The sequence below is a fragment of the Nilaparvata lugens genome, chromosome 8, assembly GCF_014356525.2.
Source record: "Nilaparvata lugens isolate BPH chromosome 8, ASM1435652v1, whole genome shotgun sequence".
NCBI lineage: Eukaryota > Metazoa > Arthropoda > Insecta > Hemiptera > Delphacidae > Nilaparvata > Nilaparvata lugens.
In genome coordinates this window covers 20,900,233-20,927,439 of record NC_052511.1, presented here as the reverse complement: position 1 = coordinate 20,927,439, position 27,207 = coordinate 20,900,233, and the positions used below count along the sequence as shown (strand labels likewise).

Here is a 27,207-nt window from a genome sequence, read left to right as displayed (position 1 = left end):
ACAGAGACTATTTCTCCACTGCGGACCACAAATCTAATAGTTGATGGAATCTAGATGAATATCCCCAGTTATTTGAACTCTTGGAAGGAATCTATGAAGGCAACAAATTATAGTATTATTAAATTCAGTTTCTGAGTGTAGCATGGAATTCCACAGTTTATTTACTACGTGTAGCGAACAGACGTATATAATACATTCTATGATACATGTAGCTAATCAATAATTACAAGAACCCAACTTCCAAGAAACAATTCATCAAAATGATCAATGACCACCAACTTTGAAGCAGCAGCCAGCAGGCGTTCTTGGAAAAAGTTGAACTGTTCCTAATTTCCAGAAAAGTTCACTCCGATTAGCCGGTCTCTGACCGCCATTTTGTGCGCTAAAAACCTTTTCAAGGCTGCTTGGTTGAAATTTACGATGCTCTTAATAATTATCAGACGGTACATAGCCGAGGAAGCTCACTTAATTAACAAAACCATCAGCGGTTGAATGGGAAAAGAGAAGGAAGAAGCGCCTTTTGACTCATAATGGGGAAGAAAACGATATGCGAGAAGTTGAAAGCATTTTAAAAGTCTAGAATGGTGAGGGAAATTAGTGGTTATGAATTTGATGTTTTATTAAGTGTCCTTGAATTGACGTTATCTTAGAGTACAACTACATTTTTAATTAATAATTTATGGATATTAAACATTAACTATCGCTAATATAATTTATAATAGTGTGTCAACTCTGAAAGCTAGTGTGGAATTTCATTTTAACAGGTATTCAATAGCTGTTCAATTATTATTCCAGGTACAAATAATTAATATTTATATTAAGGTATTCAATTTGTTCAATTATATCACTCATATACAATTCAGTAGGTACATAAAATTGGATAACCTGGTTGAAGGACATTTTGAAGAATAATATCCTCCATAATATTAATGCTTCAAGTTTTTGGTTCTGTATGCATCTATGCACTACACTTTGTGCTATGTTATGCTATGTACAGTACTGGATTTAAAAAATAAAAAAAATTCAGAAGAGAAGTGAGTTAGATTTTCAATCTAACAAGGATATATGTACTTCCAAATTGGGTGATACCTTTAGACAAGATATCACAAATGACATTCAAAGGAAAGACACTTACTACAAACTTTATTTCATAAGTACTGGATAATGTTCGAACAAATCGAATCATACTAAGATAACATACATATTATTTCTTCTTCTTTAGCTTCAATCATTCGATTGGTAGGCAGCTTTCCATCGTTTTCTGTCCAGAGCTGTACTTTTCAGTTGTCTGTAGCTCTGGTTCCCTATTTATTATTTAGAAAATGGAATATAACCTACAATTTTACTTCATGCTCTAAAAATGATCGAACTGCATCATGAATGTTTGAATGTATAACAATAAACATAGAACATGATATAGGCCTACAATAGTAACATATATTCATGAAGAACACCTTATCCATGGAAAACAACTATCCTTTATCATATTTCCAATCTCAATACTATCTCCTCGGATTAACCGTCACGACAGGTTACTATGATACATCCCGTTATTTGCTGACATCTTTGTTAACAGGTGCTGTGGTGCTATATCCTGCTATATATCCTATTATAGTGAATAAAAAATGTTCTATATATCCCTCTACCACTATATACTGCATATCTTCTATAGTGTATATATAGCTATATCATCTGCCTATGCTACTCTAACTATATCCTGTAGTGGCTGCTGTAGTGGCTACTCTCTTCTATTGGCCTGTTGTGCATTGTGACACTTTCCTTTGAAATAAACATAATTTACAAACAATTTTACCGTTTACCACTGGACACCTGCCGGGGAACGCGTTTCGTATTCTGTGATTATCTTTTTTCTGTCTGGATTTCAGTACAGTTTTATTCGAGTGTTTGTTGGGAACACTGTAACAGGAATTAACGCTTCAAAAATGTGAATTCAACGTTGAACAGAACAGTTACGCCTTTCCTTAAAATTCCCTATTTTCAAATGTGATTTATATTTATTTTTTTCTGAGGCTAACAAGATTGGGATAGTTTACACAAGTTGGAAAAAAGATCAATGTTAAACAGTTTAACAAATCAATCTTCAAAACAGGTTGGCTGCCGCAATGTTAAATTAGGAATTAGCTCAATTCCATTCATATATCATTGAATAATGAATTTATTTATGTATTTATTTTTAGAAAATCAAAAGTGGAATTTTAGTCTCATATTCAAACTGTTTTTTGAAAATTAATTTAAAAAATTTTTAACACAATTTTTTTCAGATACGATTATACCAATAGTTTTAAAATAATATTAACCCATAGATTTCAGTGAATATAAAGTATTTAACTCAAATTTTGATCACTAGATTCCATTCATGCAATATCATACTGTCTGTAATCCATGTCATACTGTCTCCATGATAACTCTCAAAATGAAACTATCAATAAAATCCAAGGGAGATCAAGAGTAAAACTATCTTACTTCATGGTTCATCTTCATTGGAAATAAACAGAGAGTATATATATCATGGAATTATTGTCAAAGTCTAACGAGTTTTTTCTCTGGAATCCATCTGTGAAAAATTGAAATGATGAATGACGGTTGTGACAATCACAACTTTACGACTGTGGAGAAGATTGTCAGAGATATTTGCTGAGATTGCTGTCTTCTCCAGCATCACAAGGTCACCAACATCTACGTCTAAAGAAAGTTTAATTCGATGAAAATAATAAAAAATTCCAACCACCCGAATACTTTCTCCGTCTGGAGAAATTATTTATAAAACACTTCCAGTCTGGAGAAATTCATAAAGCTCTCGAACAGACATCATAACTCTGGTAATAGAGTGGGCCGGAGAACTAGCAATAGTTGAGAATAGTAAAACCGTAGAAAACTAGTTTGTATAATATTTCTTACCAAGTAAACAGTACTGAAGTTTCGTGAAAGAGCTTCTTGAGATTGTAATGTCATGATTATTTTCACTAGGGCCGGTTTAGCTTTGATGGAAGCCGAAAATATCAAAATGAAAAGTTGCCCTTTGGCTTGAACTTCTCACCTGCTTCATCATTAATGCCAATAATATTTAGAAATATTTAATAGTTATTATTTAATAATATGATAGTTAGAAGACTGACTAATAGATGTTGATATATTAAAAATATTCGTATTACTCATTCAAGGCTCTGCAGTTTACAGGACATTTCTACTGATTACAATGAAAAAAAAAGAATGTGTGGTTACAATAATACGAGCATGACCATTATCTTATAAGGAGTTATAATCCTTACATGATCAATTCACACATTCATTTCACATCATTCTGGTCTATTTCTTGACATATTCGCTTGTTCCTAGTTCAAACTGAACAGTAGAGAAACTTATAGTAGTGTAAAGTCCGTCAATCAGTTTTCAATCTAGAGCTGCGTACAGGCTTGATATGTTTCATGTATTAGCTACCCTATCAAGAGGATTGAAAAAATATTTTTCGCGAGTACCTTTTCAACAATGCTGAAAAGGTGTTACGCGAGAAATAAAATTGTGCTATTTGAATTGTCGTATACAACAATCTTATAGTTGTGTAACTGTAGAAGAGCAGTAAATTCCATAGAAATATGAATCATAAGTAAGTTCAAGTACAATATCAATATAGTACAAAATTCATATTAATTTCGACTGAGTCACTGTCGATGTTGTAGAACCGTTCCATTATGAAATAAAAACACACATATATAGTTAAATTCTACAGTCAAAACTGTAGAATTCGTCGATATATGTGTGAACACACATATATATAGTCAAATTCTGCAGTTTTGAATCTTTGTCCTAATGAGAAATCGGTATCAAAAAATTTTAGCACTTGTGTTGAAATTCTACACTTTTGTCGATATATGTGTGTTCTATTTCATATTAATTTAATTCTTCTTTGTGCTTGTCATATGACTTTGAAGATTGTCTCATTGTTAGTTGAGGATTAACTTCTCGCTGACTCAACATAAACTACTACTATATTTTTCTATTATAAGCCATTGCTCTTTTCCAACAAAACTGAAGACAGATCATAATAGATCTCAGCTTTTACTTACAAGTTCAAGTTCTTCAAGTCTAGGAAACAAAATTTGGTCTTTTTCCAACAAGACAGCAAACAAATCATAATAATATTCTCTCTAAAAATGACCTAGAAAATATCGTCGTTCCTAGCTTCAAGGCTAATCTCAACTTTAATCCCATGTTCTATGAGCAGCTCTGCAAATCGTATACTATCCGGGCGAACACAGGAATATCTCACTTTTATCTCCAGAATCCTCTGCACAAGTAAATAAAATGGATTTCGACATGAGTCGTACAGAAAACAGAGAAGCAATCCGTCAGGACTTAAGTTAAGCACTAGAGCTAAGTAGGGAACGATATAAAATAAGTAAGGCGAGCATTTAGTGCGGGGGATAATGATTCTGCTAAGTACGAGGGATATAAGTTTATTTCGTCCCTTTCAAGTTTATTTCTTTCTTCTACAGCTACCTCTCCCCTACCCACACCGAACAAAACAGAATTGTGACAAATTTCACTTCTCTAGGACGTTTTTATTTCGACCGCCCTTATTTTATGACATCGATAACACTACAAGAATATATTGTCCTAATGGGAAATCGGTATCAACGAAATTTTAGCACTTGTGTGGAAATATTCAGCTTAGTTTCCAGATCCTTCCCCTCTTCAACCCAAACCCCTTTCCGATAGAGGGTCTGGTAGTAAATATTTTACGTCCCCACACACACACACAAAATGGCGCGTCCTGTGTTACACAGCGTGTGACGAAAATAGCGCAACGACATCACGTGACTACAAAATCTAAAATGCATTAGGTGAGTTCGTAAAACAGAATGTTGTAGCTTACCTTATCCATCATGGCCTCCACGCAGAGCTGGGTTAGTGGGTTGGGTGACTTGGGGGGTTCCTCCTCCTCATCATCCTCCACTTTGTCATCTTCTGTCGATCTTTTTCTGTCCTCCTCGTCGACAATTTGTGTAGCAGATTCTTGAGGGACACATTCTTCAGTTACTGTTTCTTCATCTTCGCTGGGAACTGCATCATCAACTTTTCTCTTACTACATGCAGGATCTTCAGTTTTCTTCACACCATTTTCAAAAACTGTCGATGTTTTCAACGTAGTCTCTTGTATACTAGAAGGAGGCTCCCTAGTATCACTTGTCTCCTCACACATTTGCCTATTGTTCGCCGGTTTCACAACTGATGTTTCCATGGATTCGAACTCACTACACTCGTAAACAACTTGAGTTTTCTCCAGATTTTCCTCCGAACAGCTCAGTCTCACACTATTTCCACCAAACCTATCAGTCACTACATCAGCGGTAGTTGTCAAACTCATGAAACTATCACACCTAGTCTTCAAGCCGTCCTGCTTGTTTTTCAAATTTTTCTTCATCACAAACTGTGCATGTAGTGATGTTAAGTCTGATACACTCTGAGATTTTTCTTGAGGTTTTTTGGTGGGTTGAACTAGGAAATTTTCCAACTCCATGTAAACTGGGTTGTCGAATTCTGTTTTTGAAGCTTCTTTTGAAAAAGTGGTGATTATGACACTCTCTTTACGGAGCACATTATCATCGAAACTATCGAACACAACGTTAGCGTACTCGGGGATGTCTTGGTCATATTCAGGGGTGATGAGGCTGGTGCACAGACGAGGCTCGTTGTAACGATTAGGGTTACTTTCGTGACGATTAGCGTTACCGTCCTCACGCTTCGGTGACGTCACCTTATCTCGAACATCCGTTGAGGAAGAAGATTGCCACCCTGATAGAGCCTGATTATTTTTTGGTGAGAAATAATCATCCGACGATATCTTCCGCGTGCGTCGATTAGATGAGAACGAATTGCGTTTCTCCTTCCTCAGCCGCAGCTTCTCGCCGTTATTTATCGCGTGAAATTCATCGCGATGCTTTGAACACAACGCTAACTGATCCAACGAACCGGTCAGGTGCGATTTTTTCATACGAGGTTCGGGTTTCCGCTTAGCAAACGTGCCATTATCGTAGGTATTACTCTCGTTACTGAAATCATCAGACGTTGTTCTCTCCATCGACGTCCCCGTGTACACTGAGTAACGTTTTTTCATCTCCTTCTCACTCACCAACGCAAAAGTGCCAGTTTTTTTAGGTGGTTTAGTAGCACTGGGACGACTTCGTACCTCTGTGTTACAATACACTCTATCGTCCTCTTCATCAGCTACACTCATGTCGATACTTGACACACTCTTCCGACTCATGCTCAACTCATTAACAGATGAATTGCTATTCCGGGATGACAAGGCGGCAAAAGTAGAAAGTCTCGAGCCTTCTAAGTTCGAACTCTTTTGTTGAGTGTTCACATCTTCAACTCCGAAACTAGACATATTCGAAGTCTTCGATTGAGAGTTCATGTTCTTACCTCCGAAACTAGATACACTCGAACTTTTCAACTGAGGATTTGTTTGTTGAATCGGATATTTCAAATTTTTGCCACCAGAACTAGAAACATTTGTACTCTTTGACTGCGGATTTGTACTTCGGTTAGCAAAACTTGATGAATTTGAACTCTTTAACTTGGAATTCATCTCACTTTCATCATCAAAATCAGAAACACTCGAATTCTTCAACTGAGAACTCACATTTCTACCACCAAAACTAGAAATACTTGAATTCCTTGAGTGAGTATTTATATCAGCAAAACTAGAAACATTTGAACTTTTCAATAATTGGGAGTTGGTCAAATTTTTAGAAGTGGAACTAGATTCACTTGTTGCCTTCACTAACTGAGAACTATCATCCATATTCTTAGCAGCAAAACTAGACAAATTGGATCCTTTTACTGAAGGACTCACATTTTTTCCACTAAAACTCGTCACATTCGAACTACTACCAAAAGTCCTCAAACCTCCTCCCACAAGCTGATTTTCATATTGTTCATCATTCACACAATACGAAAACCTCCTAGACACATAGGAAGGATGTGGAGTACTCTTATGTTCCACCAAACTCCTATAGGAGTCGTAATCTGAAGAAACGTCATCCCAGTGCCTCATTTCCTTATTCGATTGTCCTTCTTCCCGCACACTACTTCTCTTCTTCTTGTTCTGTTGTTCGCCTGATTTCTCACTTCTTTTTGCACTCATTGAAACATTGAGTCGACTTGTAAAACTCACAACTTGGTTCTCATATTGTTCCCCCTCCAAACTTGATGTCCGACTAACAACTTTTTCACCATTCCTAGATGAGGTTTTATTGTTATCTCTTCCAAAATCCTTCATAGAAGTCTTATCACTAATATGAGACAAATCATCACGATTTCTCATCATTTCACTTACCTCATGGTTCTCATAAACCTCTCCATCAGGACTGAACGATCTCAAATTCTTTCGTTCCTGTCCGCCGTTTCTACTCCTCACCGATCCATCCTTTTTCGAGTTGACCACTCTATAAGCATTCCTATTCGTTGACACCGCATGGTTTTCATACTCCTCACCAGCTGGCTCACGATACCTTGAAGTCATCTTCCGTCTCACTCCTACTTTATTATCAAGTGTCCCAACGGAAGACGATGATGTGTAGATACACTCCTGAACATCCCTCTTCAAAAACTGTTTATTTCTCCTCTCAACAGCAAAATCAAGGGTTGAAGACGAAGAGTCAAAATCAAAATCTATGTTTTTATCCTCAACGAAACTACTCCTATTGTTACTCCTCCTAATATCCTGTTTCGAAGATGGTGAATCAAAATCGAAATCTATGTTTTTATCCTCAGCATAGCTACTTTTACTATCAACCCTCCTCGAATCCTGTTTTGAAGATGTTGAATCAAAATCGAAATCGATGTTTCTATCATCAACATAACTACTTCGATTGGTACTTCTCCTTACATCCTGCTTCACATCACTACTACTACTTGTTGTCATAACTTTACTTCCATTTCCTTTCCCACTCTTTGATCTCACCTCTGTGTTACAATACCATCTATCCTCGTCATCCTCCATCTTATCAAAATCCAATGTTTTATCATCTACAGAGCTTTTCGATTTCCACGAGTCTTGAACAACAGACGATCTCCGACTGTTTCCATCAGACCACGAATCATTACTCACAATTCGTGATTTGTTGCCATTCGTGAATTTCCCACTCATAAATTGATTCTCATACTCTTCTCCCTCCACATCAGGCGACCTCCACAAGGTCTCCTCTGATACCACCTCCTTCTTGGAGCTTTTTGAAAATGTCCCACTAGTTTTCTCACCATTCTTTGAAGACCGCCCACCAGTTTTGTCCTTAGAACCACCCTTGGAAGACATCTCACTATTTACAGATGAAATCGACTGGGTTATCAAGAGAATCTGATCACTTTTCGATGAAGATTGATTTTTCACAGAACGTTTTAAAGATGATTCTTCTTTCTTGGAGCTTGATGATTTCTCACAAATTTCCCCACGCAAAGATTGAGTATCGTCTTTATTTATCAGGAATCTGCCCTCACCGACATCTTCAACATCCTTTGAACTGTCTTTTTTCCTGGAAAAGTTCCCAGAATCAATCCTTTTTCTATCAGAAGGCCCTTCTATGAGGCCTTCTTCATCTTTCTCATCATTAGAACCATTCAACCCCCTTGACAACTCCCCAATACTAACATTTTCAGATTCCGTAGTACCAGGAGACGTCACAAAACTATCATTCCGACTTTTCTCACGTCCACAACTATTTTCTACTGTGGTAATGTTTCCCACACTAGAACCTTTGGTCACAACAAGTTCACTCCCACCTTTCCCTCGTCCACCACCAAACAACTTCTCACTTTTCACATTTGACGACGTCACGACAAGCGACGACATGGACTTCCTCCGCTGTTCACCATCCTCGTGAGAGGGAGCGCCATCCTCTAGCAAGCCGAGACTGCAGCAAGGGTTGTAGCTGGCCCAGGATGTGGAGCGATTGGTCAGCCGCAACCACGGCTCTATAACAGCTGACCGTAGCTTGCTACCACGGGCGGCGACTGTGTTGCCGGCGGTCTCTTCTTCCATCAACGACCGCGCCAAACTTTTGACACTAATTCCATGAAGAAGCGTTAGTGACTGTTGTATTTTGACAATAGTTCCATGGAAAACACGTTAGTGACTGTTATATCACTCATTATCATTCGTCAGAAGTGACTGTTACAGCCACATAAAGAACCACTCTTGACTGTTCCAGCTTAAATAAACATTCTACACCACTATTGTGCTTTAAATCATCAAATACCACAATCAACCATCACTAGTTCCTTCAAGAATCGATAGCTAATAACAGACTACAAAAAAGAAGAATCTTTATCACTTCTTTAATCAACCACTCAAGTCACCAGTTCCCAGGAGCATTATTTGCTGTTTTTCTCATTAAATTTTGACAGAAGGGTAGAAACAACAAAGAGTAACGAATGTAACAAATTTGGAAATCGATCGCTAGAAATGATCGTCACTTATTTCATTACAACCTATATGTCACTAGTTTCTTCAACAAATACAAGAAACAATTAAGTCACCAGCGACAAGGAAACTGTGAGGTGTCACTCGAGAGGAACGAATGTCACTAGTTGTTGATAGGTGTCACAAAAAACACGATAAAAGTTGTCACCAAGGATCATTGAGTATCGATAGCTACTATCGTCACATATTTACTGTTACTGTTTCAAACAGCCACCACAAGGAACGTTGTCACCAGTTCAAACAAAAATCACGAGTAAGTCGGCCACTAATCGCGATCACAAGTAGCCTACCTTATTTTATCGAAACCTACGATGAAACGACTGTCAGGTTTCTTATTGATAACCGCGAGAAAAAACACTTGTTGAGTTTGTAGGTAGAGCCAGCAAGCGCGCACCGCTGAGGTCGCAACACGACTGAACCAACCAAAGCAACTCTTGTCCGACTTCTTCAAACCGGTGCCAGTCCACTACTTTCCTCTATCACTCCTCTTTACATCTCACCTTTTCTATCTCACGCTGTCTCAATTGCTTTCTTGTATCGAGAATCTCATTCTATCGATACCTTGTATGTCTTTTTACTAATCTCTCACTTTTCTTCACGCTATCTCTGTCACTTTCTTGTAGCAAGAATCTACACTGAAATTCACTTGCAACTGTCAGCGTTCTTTCCCAATGCTTCCAATTCAATCAATGCTGAGACAGTTCAGCAGTTTACTGTGAGGCCAGTCGCATATTGAGAGGCGACGCGACGTGACCCAAGTCTACTAGATAAGCTAATATGATCATATTTTATTATAGTGTTCTCATTGACACTAAGGTAGCAGGTGTGAACAAATTTTTCTATAATGTTCATAATATACAGTATATTATATTAACCCATCCAGCAGACTCGGGTCACTTCGCGTCGCGTTTCAAAATGCTACTAGCCTAGCTACTAGCCAATATGCGATAGTAAATCTTTCTATATCTGATTCTATCGATACCCAATCCATCTTTCTTATCATCTTTAACATACTATTTACTTCTATACCAGGTTTTCTATCTTGCTTTCTTGTATCGAGAAGCTATAGAGACACATAATTTTAACAAGAGGGAACTTGTCAACATAGTTTTTTTTGGAGGTAACATAGCAACATATTTATTGTAAGTCAACTGTTCCCTATGTCCCTCACTTCTTGGTTAGTACCTATATTGATTTTCCTCCGTTCTCCGGTTAAATAATCACTTTCTTTCTCACTCACTCTCTTGTATGTTCAATCAGGTGGATTAAAGCTTTCTTCAAGCTTTTCTCTCAGTTCCCTAGTTACCACGTTCCCTCTTGTGCATACGAGTATGTCTCTCACTTATCTTGTATCATCAATCGTCAATCGCTTACTGATACATCAAGAACTATCAGATAGATAATGTTCTTTCCAGAGTTTTTCTCTTACTTCTATCCTTCGCTCTCACTATTGAGATGCACTCCAAAATGTCAGCTTTAGTGGAATGGGAAGCATTGAAGCTATAGTAAGGTCCACGTTATAATGACAGTATTTGATCAACTTTGGTTTTGCTATCCTTGTCTATCATTCGACAAATCCGGTGGTACTATCCTTTTCTAGGTCCACAACGGTGCCAATTATGTTTTTGACAGTGTAGAAATATGATTAATTAATGCAGAGAATCGGCATCGCTATTCTTCTATCTTTATCCACTGCTATTATAACGTGAACCTTACTATATTCCTGACGAATTTATAAGAACAGTTGATAGCGAACCTCAACATAGCTTGTATCATGTCATGATACTATGTGTGGTTTTCTCTCACTCTCATTCATCTCATATGACTGAATCGCTTCATTCAGCTGAATTCTCATAATATTTGTCCTGTAAAGAATCTCTTTGAAGGACTCTCCTGTAAAGTCCCGTATTTCTCTCTCCCTAGTTATTTGTATCGGTTACATCAGCTTATTTTCCCTTATTTATTTTAGTATCGTTTCTTCCTATATCTTCTATTGTAGGAATAGTTTTTCTCACTTTCTCCAATTGAGCATGAAGTTGGTACTTAGCTTTTTTCTCCTTCATCGGCTCATTCTCTCCTTTCATCTCCTTTGCACATTACAAATACTGCAATTATAACTGGGAGATTCGAATAAAAGTTTAATTTATCAAGACTCTTCAATTACTATACGACCATTAATGAAAATTTGAAATCAGGAGATGAGGATAGGATTTCCAGAATAATTTCAACCCGTTTAGGACGTAAAAGTCACAATACAAATTTTGTCCTATTCTCATAGCGTACTCAGACTGTCTGAGTAGAAATAATGAGGTATTACCGGAAAAAAGCAAAATGAGATGAAATCTGCTATCAAGGAGATGCTCAGAGGAAGAGAATAATATCCAACTGTATCATCACTACCTTACAGCATCAGCAAGTCAAGAGATTATGCAAAGAATGTAAGCTGGGAACCAGGCTCACTGACGTAACGTCTAATTACAGATTTCAAGTGCTGCACTGCTATGCAGTAATTAAGCTAGTTCATGTACACTGGTAGGAGGTGGAGAAACTTATTCAAACTGAGAAGCTGATCAAGGGGCAACTACGCTACCTGTACCAACGAGTTGTTTATCATTTTTCCCATTTCATTTAGGAGATGACCCTTTTTCCATTCTCCGCTTTATTATTATTCTTCTTCTTCTTCTTCTTCTTCTTCTTCTTCTTCTTCTTCTTCTTCTTCTTCTTCTTCTCTTCTTCTTCTTCTTCTCTTCTTCTTCTTCTTCTTCTTCTTCTTCTTCTTCTTCTTCTTCTTTCTTCTTCTTCTTCTTCTCTTTCTGCGCCTCATTCTATTATTTTTCACTTGTTCCTCCTCCTCCTCCTCACAGCCAGATAGTCACCGTTTACCATTGCCATCCAATTTGGAGTGAGTCCCACTATTCGCTCTCTGTAAATATCTATCCTCTTACCGACCAGACAATTGCATCCCCTTGACTCAGTCACTCTTTCTCTCACTCTCTCTTTTTATGTCACTCTGTCATTCGTGTAAGCTCTCTTCATTTCTCATCCACTCATCTTGCGCCTGTCCGTTGTCCTCGGATAAGTCCCAATTGGATTATCTCGTCGGACAGCCTTCTAGCTCTATGACATTTCGGCGAAATGCTACACAGGTCTTCTTCAGCGAAGCGAGAGCGAGGAAGATGGGATGGAAAGAGAGAGGAACAAGTAGAGAGGAGGATACAGCAGAGTAACAGGTAGAAAGGAGGATGAAATTAGGGTGAAGAGGTGGCCGAGAAGAAGGAAGAGGAAAAGGTAACATAAATTAGAGAGAAAGGTGACAAAGATAAGAAGATGAAAGAAAAGAAGAAGAAGAAGATGAAGAAGAAGAAGAAGAAGAAGGAGAAGAAGAAGAAGAAGAAGGAGCAGAAGAAGGAGAAGATGAAGATGAAGATGAGAATGAAGATGAAGACGAAGAAAAAGAACAAGAAGAAATAGAGGAGTAAGGATAGATGAAACAAAGAAAAAGGAGAAGTAAGTGAAGAAGAAGAGGAAACGGGAGAAGAAATGAATGGAAAATCTGACAGAATGATAGGATGTGCGAAGGAGTATGCAAGATGTAATGCGACTCTGTTCAATTGCAACGCATTGCAGGAAAAGAAGAAGGATGAGATGTATGGAGGAAATGGAACAAATAGAAGAAGGTCCTGAGAATGGGAGCGGGGGGGGGGGGTAAATGTGGAAAACAAGTGGATTGAAGTAAGATTTGGAATTGTTGAAACAAAAACATATAACAGAAGAGGAAGAGGAAAAAGGATGATTAGGGAAGACAGAAGATGATAAGAGAATTAAGGAATGAAGGAAAGTCATTGATCTGATAAGGATTTACAAGACACAGTGGAAAAGGAGGCAGTAGTAATCAAATAGAAGAAGAAAATGTAGAACTAAAGAGTTAGGAGATCATTGAGGCTGATCAACTACCTATATTCTGGGATATAGTGATGAAGAAGAAAAGTGGAGAGTGGGGAAGAGAAAAATGAGATCTAGGGTGAATATGAGGATAATACAAAAAAATGGCAAGGAAAGGAAAAAGCCATGAAATTGGGAATTGATAAAATGGAAATGAACTTCAGGGGAAAAATAAGACGAGTTTGAATTGAACTTGACTTTGGAAGTTGGAAAGAAAATTAAGATAAGGGGTAAAAGTGAAAATCGGAATGGAAAAGGAGAGAAATGGTGGAAGAAACAGGCGGTGAGAAGTAATTCAGGCGATTTTCCGGCTTTCTTTTTCTTCTTCTTCTTCTCCTTCATCTTCATCTTCTTCTTCTTCTTTTTCTTCATAATCTTTCTGCTCGAGGTAAGTACAGTATCTTCCGCATCCTTACTCTGCTCCTTCTGATCTTCAACTTGAAAAAACTGTCCCAAAATAATCAAACATCAAACAACCAAATTCAGCTACATTCGTGCATAGAGAAACAATAGCATAAGTAGATATCCCATGGTATAGGGCGTTTATGTCGTAACTTTTACTGTTATCTCAAGCCGATAGTTCATGTAATTCTTTCCCGTGAAGCTGTGTGACGCTGGTAGTCTCTCATATTGTGCCGTTCATACACTCTCACCCCAACAAAACAGTTAAATTCGACAATAATCAACAGTAATCAGCTTGAGATAACAGTAAAAGTTGCGACATAAACGCCCTATACCATGAGATATCTACTTACGCTATTGTTTCTCTATGATTCGTGGTAGTAGTAGTGATAGATACTGTTCATACAGCAAAATATTTGATATAATATGTAACAATGAAGTTATCAGGAGGGATTTTTCATTCATTACAATAGTACCAATAACGAGTACTAATCTAAGATCTTCCCGAAAAGTAATACAACAGATGGGAAATAATTCGATATTATAATTTTAATAGTTTGTAATAGAATAGTAGCGCCTGTGAATAAAAGTTAGTAAAAAAGTATACAGTGAAAACGTCCTGCAGTATTAGAAAAGTATTTAATGATACGAAATATAATAAGTATTTCGAAAGATGTCAAGACTGGTCAGATAGGATGTGGAGTGCATTAAGCATTAGCAACTATGGATAGGATTAACAGATCAATTCCAAGTTACGGTGAGCATCAGATTTCACCAATATTTTCTCACGATATCGACCACCATCCGATATCCATAAAATCCAACACGAATTATCCAAATAAGTGACTTCCGAACACGCAATATTCACTGAAAAACAGCAACTAATTAGTCATGTTTGATTCCTAACTAATCATTAGCCATTACTGGAACGAACTTGATTCATACTAATCGTACAACATCAGTTGATCACATCGTGACTTTACAGTTATTATTAATTAGCATTCAAAGATGGGTTACCTATAGAAACTTTCACTAGAAATTAGTCAAGTTTTGATTCAACCCAACCGTTTAGTTTTATACTGTTCTCATAGAAATACAGTGCTGAATAAATTTAAATTCTCTCCTAGAAACGTCTTTATATTCTATATAAGGTGTGTTTTAGCATCAAAATTTACTGAAATAACTTTGTTCATTCAATATTAAATTAAGTTTAATATAAACTATGATTTAGGGTTTTATCCTTCTAAATTACAAATTTCTATCTCATTATATATTTTTGGACGAAAATTGAACTTGAACTTTCAACAGTCAAAACATATAACCTTTTTCTTGGACATGTTATTCAATATCAAAATTTGGGAATAAAATAGTTTTGGGTCAAGCCTATTGTTATCCCCCGATCATATTCACATGATTTGTAATTGTATCCACAAATGAAAAATAAATGAATAAATTGAATCTTCCATGAATAAATGAATATATTGTACAAGGATTCAAATCCAATAGGTTTAGTTAGGAAGGATCCTATCGCAAGTACCGTACTACTGTATATCCCAAATTAAAAAAAAATGGATTTTTGTTCATTTCTTCTAAAAAGTTTATGATAATGTTCTCGATGGTTTGGTATCCACCTAAAATGGAGGGCTTCTCGCCACCATTACTATTTCTCACTCTGATCTCCTTGTGGCAAGTGAATCTTAGAAAAATGAGAAGGAAGCAATGCTAATTGAGTACTGAAATAAAATTATTCATGTATTGTAAGTTTATTCATTATGATTGAATGAAACGAACTCCTCTTCATTCGATAAAAAATATTTGTAAAATTGATTTAATTCATTGAATTTTCTATCCTCACGCTTCAATTATGGTTAAAAGGAATGGTTTTGATGTTGAGTAAATCTGTTGCAACAACGTAATTCATGAGTATGAGTAGTCCATAAGGTTGAAATACTATAGAAGCTATAACTATAATACTATAAATGCTATAAAGTTTCACTTGAAATTAATGACTTGCAGTCATCATGGCTGCAGCTTCACACTTCGTAAATGGTAATATGCGTCGACAAGATGACAAATTTAAATAGCTTAAGAAACGATTGTAAGAGCATTAAAACCTCAAAATCACATCTCCTCTCGAGAAATCATACTTCAACTCTTCAAAGAAAGTGAAGAAAGTTGATCAAATCCTTCAAGTTATCAAGTTCAAGTTTGCTGTTCATGTTCCAAGAAATTCAGTTATTTCACAACTTTACATCCTGTGTTCATTTCTCATTGATAATTACACTTCCTCATGCAAGAAAGAAGTTACATTTGCTATGCAATTGCGTTTTGCAATCAATTTAAATTAATGGATCAGCTATAAAACCCAATCGCTGATAATTTTGGTTTAATGAAACTTTCTATCATGCAGCACAAGCTGAATTAATCATGTTAGAAGTGATAATCATCAACTTAATGGTTATAAGGATCTGAAAAAGCTTAAGGAACATCATTATGTCATTGCCTTATTGCCATAGAATATAAATACAGGTAAATGGTCTCAGCTTGTAAGGTGATAAAATTGAATAACAATTTTCAGCAGCAGACTAATAAATCAGTTAAATATTTGACAGACGATTACAGGAAAGATTTGAAAGCTTTCCGGTTGAATCTACAGGTAACATATAATTATACAAGATTGAAGAAAGTAGTTCTATCAACTTGATGTTTGAATATGAATCTTGCTAAACCGTTCAAAACCCAGAACACAATAATTCTAGTCTTGAGTTGTTTGGTATTTTCAATTATACATATTTCAATCTACATTTTTGGTTGTTGGATTTTATCAAGAATTCAATTTGTAAAATTGGCACTTTGAGATGAGAGGACATGTCATATTAAAGTTATTCGGAGTTAAGTGCTTATGAAAAAGTTCTCCAAATGTATATCAATAATTTTTCATTTTAAATTCCGGATCTGAAACGATGATATTATATATGTTTTTGATTTTTACGAAGTATCACATAGTAGGCTTGAAGTATCACAGTCATTCTCAACTTGACCGCAAAATGCATTTGAACATGACCTACAAACGATTCATAGTTTGAATGATTTTTGCAGGTATTGAAGTACAGTATAACTCAAACGTAATATATTGTCTAGAGGTCATTCCTATTTATTCCAATACCTCCAGAAGAAAATTCTCGGCTGATAAGGACCAATTAGCCTATAATAAAAAGAGTTCACAAGATGAGTGAACTAAATTGAATTTAATTGACTAACATAATATTTAAAGTAGTCAACTGCGATCTATCAGTCAAAACTTGAATCATATCTAATTGTGTTACACCTCATCCGCCAATCACAAGCAACTGGCTTCAGTTACAACACCACGCCCCTTCAATTTTATTGGTCGATGACAAAGCTCGATAGACGCCATTATCTTTGATGTCATTTACATTCCTGCCAATAGCGGCACTGTTCTACTGTCCATTCTTGAATAGGGAAATGTATAACAATCTACTAAAACATACAATCTTGCAATCTTTTGAACTATCATCAAAAGTTGACAAATGAATGATAAAAGTAATTAACTAGTCAATGAAGAACAATCTTATCATCGATTGATTCTAATAGTTCTAATCTAACATTTCGACAGCTTAAACTTAAACCAGGAACCACCATAAATAAATTAAAGTAGGTAATGATATTTCTTTCCATCTGAAATCTTTCCATTTGGTGTTGAAATTGAAGTGAACATAACCTACATAATATTTGGACGATTTGTGACAAAATCAGGAAATTGAAGAAGTTTTGGGCAATAGCCTGTTTTTTCTTTTCCGACTATTGTATTGTTCGCTCTATCTAATAAATAAATAAATATACTATCATCAATAAAGATCTTGAAGAATCATCAACCAATTGAACTTTACCAATCGATAAAAGTTATCTTTAGAAATATTCTAGTCGTAAATTTGTTGTAATCTGTCATTGCGGAAGTTGGAGTGCTACAAATTGATGGGAAAAATCACCAGATTATCAGTCAGAACATTGAAGAATCCTTAACCAATCAATCAAGAATTGAGAACTCTCAAACGTCTAGTTTCAACATTGATTCAATTATGATATTATGACAACTGTGAGCTTCTCAAACATAATGTACAATTAATTCATTGCCAATTACAGTTTTGAAAGTCGATAAAAAGACTTTGAAGATTCATGAATAATTTAATCATATATAATGTATTCAAGATATATGTAATATTTTAAACTTCAATTTGATTCGTGTGAAAACCCCACAAGTGATAGGGAATCATAGAACTATGATCTATTTTAATGCAAAAAAATAATGAATTTATGAACAATTTGGCAAAAAATTACAGTCGGTTGAAATAGCCTCATTACACTCATATGCAGGTAACCTGAGAGCAGATTATCAAATCATATGAAAAATCATGTTTTATTCCATTAATATAAATGTTTTATGACATTATTTACATAGCAAATGGAACAAAATATAATTGTAAGAATGAAATGATCTATTTTAATGCAAAAAAATAATGAATTTATGAACAATTTGGCAAAAAATTACAGTCGGTTGAAATAGCCTCATTACACTCATATGCAGGTAACCTGAGAGCAGATTATCAAATCATATGAAAAATCATGTTTTATTCCATTAATATAAATGTTTTATGACATTATTTACATAGCAAATGGAACAAAATATAATTGTAAGAATGAAATGATCCTGAGGTTACAAGGCAGGCTCTTGTATCAAATCTCAAGAATATTATTTCTATTTGACATTAATTAATCTGTATAGTGAGAGTGATACTCGAAGATATCCCTAATATTGGCTGAAAATACTTGAAATTGTCAAAACCACATGAAAAGCAATTTCAAATCTTGCCAGGCAATTATTTGTCATAGCCTACAACTTATTACTTTCATACACGAGGTTAAGGACATAATAATTGCTAACATCTCTTGATACGTAGCTAGTGATAAATTAGGTAGCTCAAACTATACATAGTAAGACTTCAAACTGTCAGAATTCCTTATGAACAACGTCAACACTAGTCCATTCAACCAATGCTGACAGTAGGAACTGAATCTGATTATAGGAAGGCAGGCTCTTGACTTTTGCCAACCAGACTGGAACACACTTCAACAACTGTGCAACTCACTTCAAACTTATCAGCATTCTTATTATAACACCATGTATACTACCCATTTTACCAATACTGACAAAATGAAATGAATCTGACTATACTCAGGACTCTGATAATAGAAGGCCAAGGTAAAAGTATATTTTCTTCAGCCTACATGCTCATGGCGCAGAATACCAGAAGAAATTCAGTTAATACATGTGATTACAGAAAATAACTGAGTTTTTCAATATTGTGAAATTAGAGAACATGAAGGATAGAATCGCTCTGAATTTAAGGAGTTGAGTTGAAAGGGGTTTGACTGATATGACAATATATAAACCACGGATGTAATTTGAATTATTGAAATCATAAAACATATTGTTGAAAAGAGTTTGATTGATATGACAATATACAAACCATGGATAAAATTTGAAGTATTTCTTTTTCAGTATGTGTTTTGCGACTCTCTCATAAAATTTATCGATATTCAAGGTATTGAGTGTTATTCATCAAGTTCAAATAGTTCATTCTATTTCTCTCTTTTCCAGTTAAATATCACAAGAAGAAAGTTTGAATTATTTAATTAACGTTTAAGCATGTATTTTGTTTAACTATTCCCTAATTTAACCAAATTGATCGTTTGTTTAATCATTTTTTTATATTTTATAGTTAGAATAGTTTTTTTTATTTTCCGGCTTCCTCATCAACCTTTCAGAATTTTAAACTGATTAGCCCCTTCTAAGTCGAGATCTATGATAGAGACTGAACTGGCCTATCTTTGAAAAAACAAATTGGGGAATTATCCAACTATATTACACTATGTTACACTTTTTCAAATCGTATGAGTGTAATAAATATATATTTGCTTCTATATTTTGATGGGAGGGAGTTGTTCTAATGAAATGAAAATGATAGTGTTTGAAAATTATTATAGGTAGACAAGTGCTTCAATTTTCGACATAAATTGATCAAATTGAATTGAGATGGAGGCTTACCTTTCCTGCAATGACAGCTTGTACTGTGAGCACCTGTGCAGGTTTGTGGTATTCCAGTACTTCTCCAGGCAAGACATGCCCCAACCCCGGGTCGAACCATATCAATTCACCCTGCAAACAAACATAATTGGAAATAAGTCAAAGCAGCGAATTTATGAGAAAATAGAGTACCAATATGATGAAATAATAAAACAATCGAGTTCATATCTCATAGATTAATAATACATAATGTAAGTTTATTCATGTATCACTCATAGATTTGGATCTGGGTGGCAGGAGGAGGCGGGGAAGGCCAAGAATGAGGTGGAGAGAAAGAGTGGAGGCAGATTTGGGTGAGAGGGGTTGGAGACACGGGGAGGAGATGGACCGGATTTTGTGGATGAGACGGCTGAAGGAGGGAAATGCCGACCCCATATGATTCGGATAAGGCGTATCCAAAGAAGAAGACAAGATTCATGAATCACACAGTACAACATAGAGTAAATCATAGTAGATCACAGTATATTATAATCATAGTAGCATCAAAGTATATTTAAGATCACAGTATATTTCAATCATAGATGCATCAAAGTAGCATAACACAGTATTCTCCTGAACAATTATTAAACAAGTTAATCGGCGTTTTAAAAACAATGATCCAATCTTACAAATTATTCCAAGGAGATCACTAACTTTATAAAGAACCATTATTACAGATCTATTGTAACAAGTCATAGACAAAAAACAACTAGTCAATGGAAAACTGTCTCATTTGCAAGAACGATTCAACTTGCCGATTCAAGTTGAACTGTATTATACTGTACCTTTTATAATCTGAGAAAAATATAATAATAATAATAATACGAAGTCAATTAAAGATTTTATATCATTCTCCAACAAGTTCTGGCCAATCACGCCATTATCAAATTATAATTTTGACACTTGAGCGTGATTGGCTGAAACTAGACGTGTCTAAAAGAAAGCAAACATAAGAATACTGGTAAATATATGTAATATAATTCAAATTAGCCTCATATGTAACTTTGTGGAAATAATCAAGGAATGAAAATTTCATGAAGTGAACAACTACAAGACTTAACCTATTTCAGACTATGTGTAACCTTATCTAAATTTGGGAGAGGAATAGCACAAGGTTATCTCATTTTTCTCTCTCTATCATTTTGATGATGTACTTATTGTTTGAATCAATGAAGAATAATTATGTTTTATTTAGTCGATTAACAAAGAAAGGTTGAACAATAAAAATATATAATTAACCTACTGATATATTTAAATGATTTGTTGAGTCGGCTATCGCCATGAATTTATTTTGCAGCTAGCCAATAAAAGATTAAAGAAAGTTTAAATAATAGTTTCATTAGCCTAGATTTGAAGGAGTCTTGTATGAGTTTTCATCAGTAAACTCAGGTTGATTGAATATTGTTTTTATGATTTGTTAAATCTCACTCGGTCTACAATAAGTAAATATACTCGATCTACAATCTCATCATAGGCATCCTATGGATTATTACCAACTGTTGAACAGACTAGATTAATGAAAAATTGGAATTGATGAACTACATTTTCATTACTCAAGAACATGTTCAAGTTTTGTTCGATAAATCATGTACGAAGTTTATTAATAGGCATAGTTTAAAAAGGTCTTTAGCAACTGTAGTCGTTCAGTCAATAAAAAAGTGGATTCTATAAACGGCTGTTTCATTGGTCAAGAGCAGTTAGTTTCAAAGTGGAAACACCTTGCTGAAATTCACGTTGGCTAAATCATTGGAACGGTAACAAGTGGTCCTACAACAAAAAATGCATCCAGTTTCAGAGCTGGCCACTTTATCATAGAGCTACTAGCAACTATAGAGTGGAGCCTATGACGAAATAATATGCCAAACGACATTCCTTTATGCAGTGGAACAGGATTTCACAAGCAACTACCGCTACGAAACGCAAATCTCAGCCGAATCCTTCTTTAGTTTTCTTCATTTTCTCTTCTACTACGTTTATGTAAATTCCCTATTCTCCATTAATTTTCAGGGGTGCTCACGTGGGGGGAGAGTCGAGGATGCAGACTGCTTGGGGGGTTAGGGAGAAGTCAGCGTTTTTCAAAATAGCGACTGACAACCTTTTCTGTGACCATTTGTGAGGGGACTAAATAGGTACTAAATTTCTGATATTCAGAGGAGTGCGTTTCTTCACAAACTCTTTCAATGTATTTATTATTCTCCGTCTATTTGTAAGGAAGGCATTATTTAACATTATCTCAAAGTTCACTCCATTTCTTACACTTCTTTTTCTTCGAACATCTCCATTCTTCAAAATTTATATTATTTTAACTCATCTAGGTCGACTATAATCATTATCGTAAAACATTATAAATATCGTAAAACATAACTAACTGTGAAATGCTTTTGTTATTAAACTTGAGTTTCAAGAGTTTCGTGTTTCAAAAAATTTGACTGAGTCACTGTCAATGTTGTAGAACCGTTCCATAATGGAATAAAAACACAAAATATATTGTCAAATTCTACCGTTTAATAGTTTCGTGACCTGGTCACATGGTCCTGTACCAAAAAATAAAACGGTAGAATTTGGCAATATATTTGTGTTTTTATTTCATTTCGTGTTTCAGTTTAACTATAACAAGCGTGACACAAATCACTGACAAGAATTTCACAGACTATAGGAAACCTTGAACTTAATAATACAAAATCCGACACTAATTTTTTTGAAAATCTTTTCTCAAATGCGGTCAGTAACACAATTATAGGTTCCATACTGTGATTCAAAACATACTTTTAGCATTGGTTGAATGGGAAGCATTAATGTTATATATAAGAAATGCTGACAATTCTGTCAGTTTGAAGTGAATATAACTATAGAAAATCATGTTCTCATATTTGAATCACGTCATATTTTCTGATTTTGAAAACTCGTTCACAAAAATGAAAGTTCGATCATTGACTAGCATGCAAAGGTCATTAAATAGATAATCAACATTACAATCATAGAGAAATCAGTACTTGATCGCAGATCACATCCAATTCCCAAACGTGTGAATGCTAAAGACATTTTCAAGATTTCCTCAAGCTCTGCATGAACTTCAACTTGACCTAGAAGAGGCTTGAACAAGTAGCTTTCAACACGAAATTATCTTCTGTCCTAACACGAATTCTATCAAGACACGTGATCAATCAACACGGATGGAATCAACTTCAAATCAATTCAGATAACTTCATTCAGTAAGAATTAAAGTAGGCTACTTCACCTTTAGCTGTACCTCATAACAGAGTTTGTAACAGCTGTGCCTAGTTGAAAGTTGTGTCTATATTTTTGGCTTCAAAATTTTCTGAAATAGCCTAACTTAATTTATTCAAAGTGCGGTGATATTAAGTGCAAAATTTGACTATAATTTGGTATTTCAATCATTCTAAATTCAAAATTTCTAGCTAATATATATTCTTGGACAGAACTTTGAACTTTAAATTTCCTCAGTAAGAACATAACCTATTTTTTCGGACATTTCATTATTTATCAAAATTTGGGAACAGAATAGTTTTGGGCTATGCCTGTTCTATCCCGATCATATTCATATGATTTGTAATTATATCAACGAATAAATAAATAAATAACCTAAATAAGGTAGGACTACCGGTACTTTGAATTTCCATTTTCTCCTAGACTTTATACATACATTAATCATATTATGACTGAAATTCGCAATAATCTCATACATAATTCAAAATGAGCCTGTAGTTTATGAGTAATTATATTGGTCAGCAGTTGATAATGATTGGATAAAAATGTATTTTGAAATTTGAAATCAATTGAGCTTTGAAACTACTTTTTTGATCGTAGCTCCTTTATTTCCTATAAGTTTCATTCCGAATCTGGAATCAAAGGAACTGTTAAACTAATCTAACAAGCCTGCATTTCCTCTGATTGAGAAAAATGAAAAACATGTCCTTGAAAAATAATGTCTAGAATAAAAGACAAGTCTAGAATCACTGAACAGGTATGACAAGACTGGCAGACTGCTGTCATCAATATACTGTTATTGGTGGCGGTGCTTTTGTGCCTTGGGCAAATAAAATACATCAGTCTGGGCCAGTTGAACCAGTTATAACAATAATAGTCAAATCATATACAATCAATCATTGCCAGGCCTATAAAAGGTTACTGACCCATTCATTAAAAATTGCATAAAGTCTAGACTGCGTAAAAATTCAATTTAAAAGGCGAAAGTTTAGAAATCTGCATAATTGTCTTCTTTATAAAATCGGTGTGATGCAAGTCTAATTTACCACCAATTAACTGGAGGGAAAAACTTCATATAATAATTCAAGTATATGACGTTATTTAACCATTTACCAGGTATACCTTCAGCTTTACCTCATAACATTAAATAAGGTTGTGGTACTTGGGATTTCTTTTTTCTCCATTACTTTATAAATATAAATATTCACTACATGACTTGAATTTGCAATAATCTCATACATAATACAAAATCAGCTCGATATACTTTCTATTCTTTGATGCTTTACCGTCCTGTGGGAGTAAATGTGACTTATTCACATAGTTTTCTTGCTTTTAGTTTTGTCTGTTTCTTTTTTAATTCATTGAAATTGTAATGTATTATCCATTTGTTGACATCATTGATATTATAGAATTATAGAGTATTACTTGTTTTTTCATCTTATCTATTTATTTCATTTCATGTATTGTGCAAAACACTATACTCATATTATAGTATAGTTAGGAGTTATTATAGTATAGTATAGGTCAATTATGACCATGGAGGAAAAACGATGCTGAGCCTGAACCATTTCTTTCCTATTTTTCTATAGAACGCTATGTTGTCCAAAGTATTATTAGGTTATGAAATCACACATCTCTGCTTCGCCTCTTAATTTTGGGTCCAGGAATAGTTATTTGAGAATTTTAAAGGTTGACGTAAGAAATAGATAAAATGAATGTACCACAGAAAAAATATACAGTTTTGCATTGTATATGTTATTAGATCAAGGATCACTATTTTTATTATTTCAATAGCATTGTGGGTGAGTGGGACAGATTGCTTCAACTTCGACCACAACACTAATAGTAATTCTTCAAAGTGTATAAATAGAGGCATTAAATAAAAACATGTTAATTTCGTGTGAGTTCAGAGATGTAGAGATGACAATAGCTATCTACTAGTATGTAGATTTGAACACGAAGATTTTATGAATTGGAAGGTCTATGATTTCAAGATATAATACTGCATCACATTAGTAACAAATAGTTCAATCAATCTATTTAGAGAGCATGAAAACGAAAACTTTGATAGGAATAGGTATAAAAAAGTGCAGAGTGAGATGACTCATATAATATTGAACAAAAATAATCCTTCATACACTAGGCTAAGGACCGTTCGCACAGAGACAGTTTAAACTAAATTTCTTTTTAAAATGGATTAAATCCGTATCTAGTCTAGTTTGTTATAATGTGTTTCATTTTAAGTTTAAGCCACCAGCTGATTAAATTGAGTTTAAGCTTTGACTGTGCAAACGGCCCTAAGTGGTAGGGTGCATCAATCTAGATCAATCCAAAATCAGCAAAATGCTGATCAGGCATAATCAGCTGCTTGAAAATAGAATTGTCGAAACCCAGCCGAAAAACAAAATTGAAACTCATATAAACATTTAACCAAATTCAACCAAATTTAACCAAAATTCATTATAACATTTGACCAAACTCGTAACCTCTTAGGCACTCACCCGATTCAAACAGGAAGCTTGCTCGTGCATCCACTGAATGTGCAAGTTGTTGTGCACCCCTTGGTGAGCCATCACATCCACCCTAGCCGTCACTGCTGGACTTTTAAAATCGGGCGTCAGAGCTAACAGAGTCGCCGAAACACGGTATTTCTCATCATCATTTGCCACAGGACACGTAAACCTATCCCCCCTCTCTTTCTCGTACACTCCACTCTCGTTATCATCGTTCTCCTCTTTACTGTTATCTTTATCGCCACTCTTCTTCCGTCCCGAACAGAGAGAGACCAGGGCGGACGTTTTCGAGGGACTGCGTTCGCGGTTCTTGGGTGGTTCGGAAACGTCGTAACGTCCGCTCCTAACGGCTGCCAACTCGCTCCAACGTCGCTTCAGTTTCCCCTTCACGCGGTTGTCAGCGGTTTTCGGCCCCTTCGTCCCCCCCACCAACCACAAACGGTTCATGACGTCATCAAGCGTCTAACCACAGTCGCGTAAAAACACAAACTCAACCACGGACATTGCGCCAAATTTTCTAAATAACATTCAACATCTAGATTTTACTGGTAATTCTCACCAAAATAACATGTTCCAGATGTTTCTAATGAGAATATCGAGGTGAACACACTATATAATAACTATTGTCAAGATTAACTTGCAATCACTTTCTGTTCTTTCAATACTGAACTTTGATTTTCGTTCGAAATATTCATAAGCAATATTCTAAACTACTACACTCGTTCAGTTAATATTGTGTAAAATTCTATACTAATAGTAGATTTGTGTACCAATTACGATGATCACTCGAAATGACATAGTGAAAATGTCAATGTTCATAGATAAAGACATCTTTTGATCATTTTTACTAAATGTAAAATGTATCAGTTTATGGTTTTCTAGGAAAAAATAATGTATCAGATATTGCAATTCGCACGGATTTTTGCTATCACATCTCAAGACGAACAAAGTGAGAATGAATCGAGGAGTCAATCAATGCTTGTAACGAATGGTGTAATGATTATTTTACTACTTTTACGATCACATCAATTTCAAGGATCATTAAAAAAATATATCAGTGATATTGTCGGCACATCAAGATAACTTTCCTGGGTGGCGATCTATCCGCAGTAATCCAGGGACTTTCTCGTAGTGTACCGACTATATTAAACTAGATTTAATTTGAAAATGTAGTTTATTATGTTCTGAAAACGAAAGGCTGATGCATTTTATCTAGACACCGCGATTCGTGTAATTCAACCTCATCAGAATACACTTTCAATTTCCATTAAATGCGTATTCATTCATCGACTCATTTATTTCCACAATAACTGGAAAAAAGGCAGGTCCGAATCTCATCACAGTATGTATTCTGCACTGATGAGACCAGCCAAAGGAAAGCTTCAAGGCTAGAGTTAATCCAATCTTAGAAAATAATGTAGCGTGTTAGATATTCTGGGATTCGAAACAATTATTCGAACACCATGATGGTG

At 35.2% G+C, this 27,207-nt stretch overlaps 1 protein-coding gene across 1 annotated transcript in view; it reads right to left on the bottom strand.

Moving 5' to 3' along the window:
* The window catches only part of LOC111050683 (unconventional myosin-XV), a 122,253-nt gene extending 96,056 nt beyond the window's left edge, over positions 1-26,197 (bottom strand). Inside the window, exons 1-2 of the mRNA XM_039435088.1 lie at positions 25,724-26,197; positions 19,977-20,087 (exon numbers count right to left, since the gene is read on the bottom strand). Coding sequence (XP_039291022.1) covers positions 19,977-20,087; positions 25,724-26,182 — 570 coding nt within the window. The 5' untranslated portion in view covers positions 26,183-26,197. The remainder of the gene's footprint in view (positions 1-19,976; positions 20,088-25,723) is intronic.
* Between the last annotated feature and the right edge of the window lie 1,010 nt (positions 26,198-27,207).